The sequence below is a fragment of the Arachis ipaensis genome, chromosome B10, assembly GCF_059453495.1.
Source record: "Arachis ipaensis isolate K30076 ecotype BB chromosome B10, ASM5945349v1, whole genome shotgun sequence".
In the NCBI taxonomy this organism is placed as follows: Eukaryota; Viridiplantae; Streptophyta; class Magnoliopsida; order Fabales; family Fabaceae; genus Arachis; species Arachis ipaensis.
The window spans coordinates 106,455,936-106,469,316 of NC_142435.1; the positions used below are offsets into that span (position 1 = coordinate 106,455,936).

Here is a 13,381-nt window from a genome sequence, read left to right on the forward strand (position 1 = left end):
TAAATAAATAAGGGAACAAAATTACCCCAATACTAAGTTAAGTTAATAAAAAGATCAATGCATATGTGATACAAATTAAAAGAAAAGTTGATGCATGAGTATGTATTGCAAAAGTGGGAATTTTGGGTAGCTAGGCATGAATTTAAAAAGTATATAGTGTGTGTATAGGTGAAAGCTTAGGTTGATTAAGGATTCAATTCATAGCTCACTTAGCCATATATATACCCTCACCTTTACCTTAACCCCATTACAACCTTGAAAATACCTCATGATGTTTGCATTGGTACATTAAATATTTGTTGATTGGTTAGGTGAAGAACAAGGTTTAGAAAGCATGACTAGAGAAGACTAGAGTGGATTACCCTATACACTTGAGTGATTAAAATGCACATACACCATCAGTGAGAGTTCAATACTTGATTCTATGTTCTCTGCTTTCATGAGCTGTCTTCTTACAAGTTTACTTGTCTTTTATTGTATAATTTGAATTAGTGGAATTTGATTTATGTTTGTCTTGAATAACCTATTTATTTTTAACCAAGTAGACAGAATTATCTTAGCATATAGTTGCATTCATACATAGGTTGCATTGCATTGCATGAGTCTTACTTTTTCCTACTCATTTATTTTATCTCCTTAAGCTAAGCATGAGGACATGCTAATGTTTAAGTGTGGGGAGGTTGATAAACCACTATTTTATGGTTTATCTTGTGCTTATTTGAGTGGTTTTTATCAAGTCCTTACCCACTTATTCATATGATTTACATGATTTTACAATTCCTTCCTAGTGTTATTCTATGGTTGAAAACTTGCTTCCTAGAATCTTTAATCTGTGTATTTTAATTCTTCTTTATACCATTCGATGCCGTGATCCATGTGTTAAGTATTTCAGGCTTTATAGGGTAGGAATGACTTAGAGAATGGAGAGGAAGCTTGCAAAAATGGAAGGAACACAAGAAACTAAGGAGATAACCAGTGAGCATCGACGCGCACGCATGGCTCACGCGAGCGGGCGATATGGAGAAATTTATAGTGACGCGTGCGCGTGCCTGGCGCGTTTGCGTGGATTGGAGTTTGCACAAAGATGCGCACGCGTGACTAGCGCATACGCGTGGCATGCCAAAACGACTAACGACGCGCACGCGTGACTGACGCGTACGCGTGACATGCGCGATCTGCAAAAATAACAGAAAATGCTGGGGGCGATTTCTAGCCGAGTTTTGACCTAGTTTCCGGCCCAGAAACACAGACTAGAGCCAGGGAACATGCAGAAACTCAACACACATTCTCATTAGCATAGTTTTAGTTTTTAGATCTGAATCTAGAGAGAAAGACTACTCTTCGTCTAGGTTTTTTTTACATTCATAGTTTCATAGTTTATTGCTTTTGCTTTGGATATTAAAGAGTCATCACCTCCGTTAAAGATATTATTCTAGTTTGTTTTCTTACTCCTTTATTATTCCATATTCTTAATTCTTGTTTAGAGTTACAATTGGATTATTTTTAGAATTTATTAATGCAAAGGATTACTTTTATTTTTAATTAATTTGTAGTTATTGTCTATCATGTCTTCCTTTTATTCCTTATTTAATTCTATGCAAGTAATTCTTATGTCAATGGAGTAGATTTCCAACTTGACATGGAGATTGATTAAAAGGAGACACTTGAGTTGGAATGCTCAAATTAGTTAAATTGGAAGTTGTTGGCTAATTCTGTATTTACTAACGCTAGACCTTCCCAAGGGAGAGGACTAGGATTTGTGAATAAGAGTTAGTTCAATCACTTGACTTTCCTTTATTTAGTAAGGGTTAACTAAGTGAAAATAACAACCTCTTTACACTACACTTGAGAGAATTCCAACAAAGATAGAACTTCCAATTAATCATTCCCCCACTCAAGGCCTTTTATTTAGAATAATATAAACCTCTTTTAATTTTCTTTGCTTTAATTTACAATCATATGCTTGTGCCCATTGCCTAAACTCAAAATTTCCCAGAAAACTCCTGATTAATAAGATAACACCCCTTTGTCAACTCGTTGGGAGACGACCTGGGACTCATACTCCCAGTATTTTTATTCTAAACTTTTGTGACAACCTTTTTAAATTGATGAGGCATATTTTTGCTGGTTAAGAGCTATACTCGCAACGTATTTTCTATATTGATTTCTTAATTAGTCAAATTTCCGTACGCATCAGTCTTCAAGTGGTACTTTGACAGAATTTGAACTACTAGTAAATATTGTCCTTTTTCCTTTGTGAAATTGAGAAATAAATGTTGATTATGTTATATATTAGGTCGTACCCCATCGGATGTGAGAGAATCTAGCTTATATTGCAATCGTAGAATCCTGGCATGGTGGTTATCTCTGGTTTGTTGGCCCAGTCCTACCAACCTATCCATCTTGGTTAAAAAAAAATCTTGATTCAGTAATTAATCTTGCAAGTAGTAATAAATAATCAACAATAATGCATTAATTACCTGACCACAAGTGGGAGCCATCGTACATCATACCTAGTCAGACATAAGAACGAGAACCTGTGGTAAATCTAAGACAACACAAGTAGTATGCACCCCACAATGTCCGTTATGTCATGCCAGAAGCGGTGCACAAAGAATGATATGTGTGTTCCAGGAGTGCAGACCCCAAGACAACCGTCTGCATCTATCAAAATCCTCTAGCAGCGGTAACCACCTAAGAGGGACAAGTGTCGCTGAATTATCCGTGAACAAAAACCGCCAATCAACATCGTCATTAGGTAGCACCGGGCATACTTAGGAAGGGTGTCTGCATCTAGGGATATTCATGGATCGGATCGGATTAGATATGGCAAAAAAAAATTGATCTAATTCGCACTAAAATTATCATATAATATCTAATATCTGCATTTTTTAGGATCAGATCCGATCCACTCCACACACAGATAGATCAGGTATTGGATATATCCGGTTAAAAATAGAAAATATACCTATAAATTCAAAAAATTAAAAAAAGTCCGAAGCTTTTTTTTCACAAAGTACGAACCAGAACCAGAATTCAATCCACAACAGAGAGAACTAGAAATTTCATAGTTAATAATAGCACCAAATTTCACATAACAACAGTCATAAAAATTCAAAATTTTCTAACAATAGTACTAAAAAAACTTAATACCTAATAGTATCTAAAGTTACCTAGCGGTATTTAAATTTAAAATAAAAAATTAACCCAGATGCAAAAGGAAAGCCAAAAGCCAGAAGTTAAACGACAAAGAGGCGAGGAAGAACACTTGAACAGAGGCTAAAGCCAGAAGTAGAACGACAAGGAAGTAAGGAGTGATGAGTGGCGAGCGGCGAGGCTAAGCAATGAATGGCGAGGGATGAGCAACAAGCGGCGAGGCCCAACGACAAGGGGTAATGCCGAGTGATGAGTAGAGGATTGAAGGTGAGGGCGATTCACTAAGGGAGAGAGGACTGTATGATGCCGGCAACACAAAGGAGTGATGTGACTGAGGGCCGAAAGAAAAGAGGACGTGGGGTGAGTGGGTGTGAGTGAGAGAGAAGCGCCGAAAGTGAGGGGAAGTAATTAGGGTTTGTTTGATTTGAGAAAATAACACATATCTATTATCTATTTTATTTATTTAATTATTAATGTACGGATCTATGGATCTTTTTTGCGGGTATCTACCTGAAATCTGCAATTTGATCCTATCAGTTACAGATTGGATCTTTATCCGCAACATTTGGATCAGATCCGGATAAACCCTGCGGATCTGCAAATCGAATCCGATTCATATTCACCTCTATCTGCATCTGTTCCAGAGGGAATGTGTGAGACTCTGTTCCTCAGCCAAGTCATCTTCAAACCAAAATCCTACTTCCTATCCTCTAGCTGTGGAGGCGGCCAGTCACCGAGCAAATTCTCAATCCACAACCATGTGGGGTGCCCATAGAACTACTAGAAGTCTAGAAGTCTCTAGTGCAACCCTTGATCGGTTCACCATCTGTGCGTAGGCCAAGATGATAAACAACATCCTTCAAAGTAATTGTGGATCTTGGGCCTCCACTCTAACGATCCACATTTTTCAAAATATAAATAAGTTATTATTTATTTTATATATTGGAGTTCCTTATTTTTAGAAATTATTTCTATTCGCTCTGATACCATTAATTCACAAACAACAATAATAATTCAACAAGATTTCAATATAAACTTAATCAAACTCAACTAATAATCAATCAAACCAACATTCACTTATCAAATTCACATTTAATTATTATAAAATTACCAAACCCTACCTCCATACGAAATTAAAATACTCGAAATTTTGGAGAAACTTTCTGACCGAGCTGCCGAAGAAGAAAATGTCAGAAATTATCTGTGCCCCTTAGAACCCTAATTGGACGAACTCAAGGGGACAGGGAGCTATGTCACCGTCAACTTCTACTAAACAAAAGTGATGTCAATGTGTAGAGGAGGAAGACACAAACACTTTTATTGGATTAAATTTTTTATTAGAGTTACAGATCGCAAGGAATCGAAACCGGAATTTTTGGTGTGGGTCACGGTTTCTTCATGCAAGCATTCGGTCTCTTTCTCTGTATGAAAGGAAAAGAAGCCAATGAATTTTGATGATGATTATATGTGATTAGCGAAGTGTTTCATTTTGAGGAATATTAGGTGTAACACCCTACTACACAGAGCTTTACGCTTAGGCCGTAAAATAGAGATGCTGTTGTATTATGGCCTCTAAAATAAAATATATACATATAGTAGTAGAAAAAGTTTAATAACTAGGAGCCTTGAAAAACAGGTGAAACAAAATTCGTAAAATGAAAAGCGCAACGCTCAAAAAACGAGATTACTTGCATGCTAAGAAACTTAAAGCTTATAAGTATAAATAAACAGAAAGTGGGATTAGAGAGTCAAGGATGTAGAATAACTAGCTCCTAACTCAGTCTGCAAAGCCAAGGCTGGCCGGAAAGTGTATATATATATATATATATATATATATATATATATATATATATATATATAGAATCCCAAAACCAAAATACATTACCAAAATCCTAACTCTCCATAAACCTCTAAGAGGATCAAAATAAACAAGTCATTCGGAGAGAAAGCTAAATATATATACATATGAACTATACAGCAAAAGGAACCCAGAAACCACTCCGCTTCAGAAGTCTAGATGCCTAGCGAAGTGCCTCTCGACCTGCATCTGAAAAATAACAACACATTATGGGGTGAGAATTCAGAGGTTCTCAGCATGGTAAATGTGTCACGCACATAATATATAAGGTCATGGGAATGACAGAGGCAATCCTAGAATGCCGACACTCAGGCAGTACTAGCACAGGCAATCCTAGAAAACTTTCTTCACACTCAGGAGTCCAGACAAAAGGCACATCTTTCCTAGTCAGCTTGGTTAAAGGTAAGGCGAGCTGTGAAAATCCCTTAATGAATCTCCGATAATAACTTGCCAAACTTAGGAAACTCCTAATCTTTGTCACCGAAGTTGGTCGCTCCCAATTCATCACTACTTCAACCTTAGCAGGATCTACTGCTATTCCCTGCTTGCTCACCATGTGGCCAAGAAATTTCACTTTAGTCTTCCAGAACTTGCACTTAGATAGTTTAGCATACAACTTCGTATCTTTTAAGATTTGTAGCACAGTCCATAAGTGATCTGCATGCTCATCTTCTGTCTTAGAGTAAATAAGAATGTCATCGATGAATACAACAACAAACTTATCTAGATACGGATGGAAAATTCTATTCATGTAATCCATGAATATTGCCGGTTCATTAGTCAACCCAAAAGACATCACTGTGTACTCATAATGTCCATAGCGCATCCTAAAAGTAGTTTTGGGAATATCCTCATCTATAACCCTTATCTGGTGGTATCCGAATCGCAAATCAATCTTAGAAAACACGCCAGCTCCTTGTAACTGGTCCATTAGGTCATCAATTCTTGGCAACGGATATTTATTATTCACAGTAACCTTATTCAGCTGCCGATAATCGACACACAGGCGCAAACTTCCGTCTTTCTTCTTTACCAGTAGCACTGGCGCTCCTCACGGGGAAACACTCAGTCGAATGAAGCGTTTACCTAATAGATCTTCCAGCTGAACCTTCAACTCAGCCATTTCTAGAGGTGACATCCTATAAGGAGCACTCGAGATCGAACCGGCTCCAGGCACCAACTCAATTGTGAATTCAACCTCTTGGTTAGGTGGAAATTCATCGATATCATCCGGAAACACCTCTGGGAACTCACAAACAACCGGAATCTGCTTCAAACTTTGATCATCACCCGAAATACTCGCAGTTAATAGCATGATACCCTGGCATTCGATCCCAGAACAATTTACTGTCATAGAGTTCAAATAGTAGCTATTCGCCACAACCGGCCCTTCTGTATCCTCCAGCATAAAGCACACTGATTTCTCAGAATAGTCGAGTAGAACATGGTTCTTAGATAACCAGTCTAACCCCATCATGAGATCAAGACCAGTCATCAGCAGACAAATCAGATCATGCACGAATTCACGTTGTTGTACTCGAAACAGAACTTGTAGACATCCTATCCTAGTCACCATAGCTTCATGGGTAGCATTATACACCTTTAAATCATAACCCAAGACCACTATTTTCAATCTTAGTTCATCAGCCTTCTCAAATGTAATTAATAAATGTGTTACTCCAGAATCAAACAATGCACTTAAAACTTTACTGGCTATCTTACACTTACCTCTGATCAGTGTCTCTGACCCCTCAGCACCTGCTACAGAAGTAGTATACACTCTCCCTAGCTACTGCGCTCTACCAGTCTCATACTTCTTCTTTTCTGGGTAGCCTCAAGCCAGGTGCCCGGGTTGTTCATAGAAGTAGCACACTCCCATACCCAGTATGCATGGAACTCCTGGATGATGCTTCCTGCACCTCTGACAGCTCAAGTCCTGCTGTGGCTGCTTCCTAAATCTTCTGCCCTGATTAGCATTGTTATTCGGTCTCCTAAAATTGCCTTGACCAAGATTAGGTTGCTGAATGAATCCCCCATACTTAAAGTTCCTTCCTCTTGGTGCAAAATTCCTCCCTGGAGTCCTCTGGAAAGGTATCCTCATGCTTCCTTTCTCTGCTGCCGCCTTTCTTACACATTCTTCTGCCACCCTACTCTTGTTTACGAGTTCAGAGAACACCCTGATATCTATTGGTGCAACGGAGTTCAGAAATTCACTCCAAAGGCCTCCCTCATACTTGATGTATTTCCATCCAGCAAAATCCTCTGGAGCACCTTGACAAATACGAGAGAACCGGCACAGTTTCTCAAACTTATTAGTATACTCAGTAATAGTCATCTGCCCTTGCTTTAATTGCATCAATTCAAGTTCTTTGGCATTTCTATCCGAATTAGGAAAATACTTCTTGAAGAACTCTGTTTGGAACAATTCCCAAGAAATTATAACCCCATCAGGCTACGAAATACGCCGCATCCCCTGCCACAATACTGAGCCTCACCTTGTAGCTGATAAGTCCCAAACTCAACCCACTACTCCTCGGGAACCTGCTGAGCCTGCAATGTCCGCTCCATAGCTTGAACCCAATTGTCCGCCTCAGTGGGGTTTGAGGTCCCCTTGAAGGTCGGAGAGTGAACCTTCAGAAATATGGCAAGTGTCATAGGGCCTTCTTGGCCATTATTGTTCCCATGATTACCGTTGTTTATCTGGTTTCCCAGTGCTTCGGCTATCACCTGCATAGCCGCAGCCATGTTTTCCAGGGCAGTCATGAAATCTAGAAGGTTATTCCCTGTCGGGCCAGGATTTGCATTGCCTATTCTACCCCTGCCTCACCTGCGACCGCGTCCACGAGTCGACATCTGGTTCCTATACACGCCAAACAAGTGATATCAAGTTGATTAGTCTCAATATCACAAGTCTAGTGCTTCAAGTCCCAAATGCATGCTCATGAACGTTTATGCCACATATATCAATTAGATATCCTAATAGCACATAGACACATACATAGAGAATGCACAGAAGTATACTCAGTCCGTCCCTCAGGCTCTATAGAAAGGAATGGCTCTGATACCATAATGTAACACCCTACCACACAGAGCTTTATGCTTAAGCCATAAAACAGAGGTGGTGTGGTATTACGGCCTCTAAAATAAAATATATACATATAGTAGCAGAAAAAGTATAATAACTAGGAGCCTTGAAAAACAGGTGAAACAAAATCTACAAAATGAAAGGCGCAATGCTCAGAAAATACACACACACACACACACACACACACACACACACACACACACACACATATATATATATATATATACAGAATCCCAAAACCAAAATAGATTGCCAAAACCCTAACTCTCCATAAACCTCTAAGAGGATCAAAATAAACAAGTCATTTAGAGATAAAACTAAGTATATATACATATGAACTATACAGCAAAAGGAACCCAAAAACCACTCCGCTTCAGAAGTCTAAATGCCTAGCGAGGTGCCTCTCGACCTGCATCTGAAAAACAACAACACAGTATGGGGTGAGAACCAGAGGTTCTCAGCATGGTAAAGGTGCCACGCACATAATATATAAGGTCCTGGGAATGTTAGAGGCATTCCTAGAATGCCGACATTCAGATTGTAAAGCTTAAAAGTATTAAACAGAAACAATAAAAGGTGGTCTTCTAAGGAAATCTAAGTCTAACCTAGACTTAACCTTAACTCTAAATCTTTCCGCCTTTCCTCCGATCCTCCATCTCCAATAACATATCACAGACAATCAAGCAGATAAAAATAAACACAAACACAAGTAGAGTGCAAGTACTGCAGATAACAATTATACCATTAATATAGCAAGTACATTTAGGCACAACCCAATTAATGCACAAACAAGTAATTCAAGCAATATGTACATGATACATGCCTGTCCTATGGCTGATGAGTCTCTTCTGTTGGTTATCAAGCCAACCTGACAAGTCCGGTTGCTAAACCTTTGGACTGTCCCCCGACGTGCATCCCCAAGAGTCCATGCATAGCTTTTTCTCATATTATAAATTGCTCAATGGGGTCAACCTTCCCAGGAATTTAGAGTACCCGGTCACATCTTACGTCGCAGGATCAACAGAGTATCGAGTATCAACCTGGAACACGTGGTGGCAAGCCACAGTACTTTACCCAGAAAACTCGTATCCTAGATAATTTAAATGCGTAAGCCTCATACATTTCAGAGTAATTGTAGAAATCAATCATTCAAGCCTTGGCATCATAAATCATTCAAGTATACATCTCATTCTTATATGATCCACCATTTTTAACTTTTACTTCATCCCCAAGTTACCTTAATTTCCTAACTCCATTTCATTACTAAGCTTTCTAACCAAGTTTAAAACTAACAATGTGAAAATAGAGGTTTAGGAGGTCAAATTAGCTTTACAAAATAATGATTTTCTGAAAAAAGGGGTATGCGTACGCATAGCCTCTTTTTGGCCATGACGCGTACGCATGCATCTGTCCGCATACGCATGTACACTGGACAAAATGGAACGTATGTGTATGGCTCCTGTATGCATACACGAAACATCCTTTTTAGGTGCTATGCGTACGCATGCACATGTATGCGTATGCATAGGTACAAAACAGAATGTAATCATTGCGTATGAAAGGGTATGCGTACGCATGCATGGGTTTTTGGTTAAAATTTTGGTTAAGTAAAAAAGCTGCAGAATTTACATTTTGAACCCCGAACTTTCGACGCGCATAACTTCTTTGTTTTAAATCATTTTTTTATCCGTTCTTTGAACGGTGTAAACTTCACGGACCCAATTTTCATACACAACAAGTTGGAAATCATTTGGGGATCCGGAAGCCAAGTTACGGCTCGCCGAAGTTCGGCCAAAAACCAATTCCACACCAAGTTCAAAAACCTCAATTTTCTTAAAGAATCAAATTCAAACCTAATATTCCATACACAAAAATTAACACAACATAACCTTGCCATTACCACAATAATCCTTCCATGACTACCATATCTCAATTCAACAATATCATGCATCAATCTCTCAAATACATCAACAAATTTGTCATCCACTTATCCTGGGCATTTATATATTCTTGTCAACAAGTCTATAATCATAAATTCATCAATTTTGCATCCTATTATTGTTATCATCCATAGTAGTTACCCAATCCAATACACAATTCATAGTACAATTCAATAACAAGGATACTAAGCATTAAAATTCCTTTACATTCCAACCTATCCTAGGGTCGTCTAGCCTAAGTTTTCACAGAATATTATATATTAAATACGAGAAACCTAAACCATACTTTGGTAGTACACGTGCACGAGAGAGTAGGAATGAACGACCGGCCGACAACCATGCCAAATTCATTTCGGCCATGGCTAATCTTGCGAACACTATGGGGGCTACCGCTACTGCAACTCTGCAAGCTGTGCAGAGGTTAGGTCAACCGGCGGAAAATGGAAACGAAAATGGTAAAGGAGATGCAAATGACAATGCTGAAGGGAACGACGATAGTATGGGAGGTGCTCCGATGACCTTGGCGATGTTTCTCAAGGTTCATCCACCAAATTTCAAAGGATCAACCAATCCCACGGAAGCGGATAACTGGTTCCAAGCTATGGAGCACGCGCTGCAAGCACAGCATGTCCCGAATAACCAATATGTGGAGTTTGCTGCCTATCAACTTTGGGAAGAGGCCCAGCATTGGTGGCAAGCAGAATGCCGCTTACTGCAGCTTCAGAACACTGATGTTCCTTGGGATGTATTCCAGATGGCCTTCTACAAGAAGTACTTTCCTGAGTCTGCAAGGGAAGCAAAAGAGATGGAACTTATGCAGATGAAGCAAGGTTTCTTATCTGTGACAGACTACACCAGCCGATTCAAGGAATTCTGTAGGTTCTCTAGGGCGTGTCAGGGTGTCCTGGAGACCTGTGAAAGTTGGAAGTATATCAAGTATCAAAGGGGCTTGAAGGACGACATCATGATTGCTGTGGCTCCTATGTAGATTCGTATTTTTTCTGATCTGGTGAATAAGGCAAGAGTGGTTGAAGAATACGCAAAGACGGTAGTCTCGTCAAGGGACACTCATGGAGAAAACACTAGTAGGGAACGCAACGATTACCTTGGGCCAAGGGGACAGGACTTCAAGAGATATAGTGAAGGGAAGCGGTCAAGAGCTTACTCCCCTGATATGAAATGTCATGAGTGTGGGAGCTACCATCTGAATAGGCCATGCTAGTTGGGTAAAAAACTATGTTATAAGTGTGGTACACCGGGACATTTTGTTAGAGATTGTCCACACCGAGGAACACATGATCCGGGTCGATCACGACAACAGGGTTGAGGTAATTATGAAGCCGATGGCTAAACCTCAACTTATCTTCGTGGTATAGACTATCGTCGTTCGTGTTGAAAAAGTGTTAAAGCTTAGATTAATTTTTAAACTTGGTTTGGAAACTCTGGTTTGAATGATTTGGTTTTGAAACTAGGACTGAAACTTTTGGTCAAATGATATGATTTAAAAAGGGAAAGTGAGTCCTAAGATTTTGTTAACTTGTGATTTTGGTTTGCAAATTTGATTTATCAAAAGGGATTCAACTTGAAAGGTTTCTATTTAAGGATTCTAATGAATTTAGGAAAAATTGTATTTCAAAGTGATTGATTTACAAATGAAAGGTTTTTGGCTTTTGATAAGGTTTTAACAATGGACTCAGTTAGATTGCACTTATTTTAAAGGTTTTGAAAAATGTTAAAAAATTGATATTTGATTTAAGAAAAAATTTCGGATTCCTAGTGACGATAATTAGAGTGACGCAGCGGAAGGCGAGAGAGAGAACATCAACACGGTGGGATGATAGTGAACGAGATGCTTTAGCAACTTGTTGGGTTGGTAACATCGCGTGATTCGGATTTTCGAGTGCGAAAATCTTTTTAAAGAGGGGAGGATGTAAGAACCAGAGTTTTCACAAATAAAATAATTTAAATGCCCAAATTAGGTTCTGGAAAGTTAGAATGAGAATTTGGGGATTTAAAAACGATTTTTGGACTCAGTAGGTCTTTTCGAGTCAGAAAATACGTTTTTTGCGAAAAACCGTAAAAAACCACGAACCGAGAGTTGAACCGGTTGAACCAGTTTAAGTTTGCCTGGTACTGTGCGAGAAAGAGTGAAAATAGTCAAAAACCTTAGAAAAATATTAAAAATAGAAAATCGGGCGTTAATGTTAAAGGTTTGGCCCAAAGTTGGGCCGAATGAGTTAAAAACGCTAACGAGTTGAACCGGGCTCAAGTTGGGTCCAAGCCCAATATACAAAAGGAAGTTATGAGGCCATTTGCCCTCATTTTTCAGAAAAGAAAGAGAGAGGGACGGTGAGAAGAGAGAAGAGAGGTGAGGGTGGGTGACACTATTCACATCCACCTTCTAGGAGCCATATCTTGAGCTACGAAGCTCCGATTGACGAGCCGTTTGTGGTCACGCGAAGCTCTTGATGAGCTCTTCCTTTCTATCTAAATAAATCTGGTAAGAAATCTCATCTCACTCCCCAGTTTCCTGCCCTAAGTTTCTGCACATTTTTGGTTGGGGTTTTGATCAAGTGTTGTGGTTTTGCTTGTTTAGGTGATCTCTAGTAGCGGATAATTGTTGAATTTTACCCCTAATCTCGTTGGGTAAGGTAAGGTTTTACTAAACCCTTGTGTTTAGTTGTTTTGGGTATCTTATGTTTTGATTTTATATATATATATATATATATATATATGATGTTAGATTGAGTTTTGGTGTTTGTTGGAGTTGGTTGAGGCTTTGGATCAAGCTTGGTGGCTTCATTTTGGTGTTTGGTGCGTTTGAGAATTGGCCAAGGTATGGTTTCAGTTTCCTCTATGTATTATATAATATTCATGGACACTTAGGTTAGTGACCCATAGGATAGGAATGAATTATACTGGTTGTTGAGGTGTTGAATGTTGATGTATGATGATTAATATTGATATATTGAGGGTGAATGCTTGTATGTGATTTTGATGTATGAGGATAACTTGTAAGAAGATGATGATGACATGGAGTTTTGAGATGAGGAATATGTGAAGTTGATAATGATTGTTGGTATGTAAGGATTATGATGTTTGATGTTGGATATGTGATTTATTATTGTTGATATGGTTGATGATTGATGATTGGTTAGTGATGTTGTTGATATATTGAAGGTGAGTGTGAGATTGTTGATAAATGAGGTGAATTATGATGAGTTGATGATTTTTGGAATATGTTGATAAATCATGATGTGAAATTGGTAAAGATGGTGTGAGAAATTGAAGTTGAAATGAAATGGGATTGATTTTGATGTTTGGTAATGATTGAAATAGGAT

The 13,381-nt window shown here is 38.8% G+C and overlaps 2 protein-coding genes across 2 annotated transcripts; one reads left to right on the forward strand and one right to left on the reverse strand.

Annotated features, from left to right (window-relative positions):
- Window positions 1–6,065: 6,065 nt before the first annotated feature.
- On the reverse strand, window positions 6,066–7,349 carry LOC107620810 (uncharacterized). Its single transcript, XM_016322926.1, has 2 exons — window positions 6,896–7,349; window positions 6,066–6,772 (listed from the first exon to the last, which is right to left on the reverse strand). Exons 1-2 carry the CDS (start codon window positions 7,347–7,349, stop codon window positions 6,066–6,068), a joined length of 1,161 nt encoding a protein of 386 aa, XP_016178412.1.
- Window positions 7,350–10,397: 3,048 nt separating this feature from the next.
- LOC148581209 (uncharacterized) lies at window positions 10,398–11,027 on the forward strand. Its single transcript, XM_088492327.1, has one exon. It carries the CDS (start codon window positions 10,398–10,400, stop codon window positions 11,025–11,027), a length of 630 nt encoding a protein of 209 aa, XP_088348453.1.
- The last annotated feature ends 2,354 nt before the right edge of the window (window positions 11,028–13,381 follow it).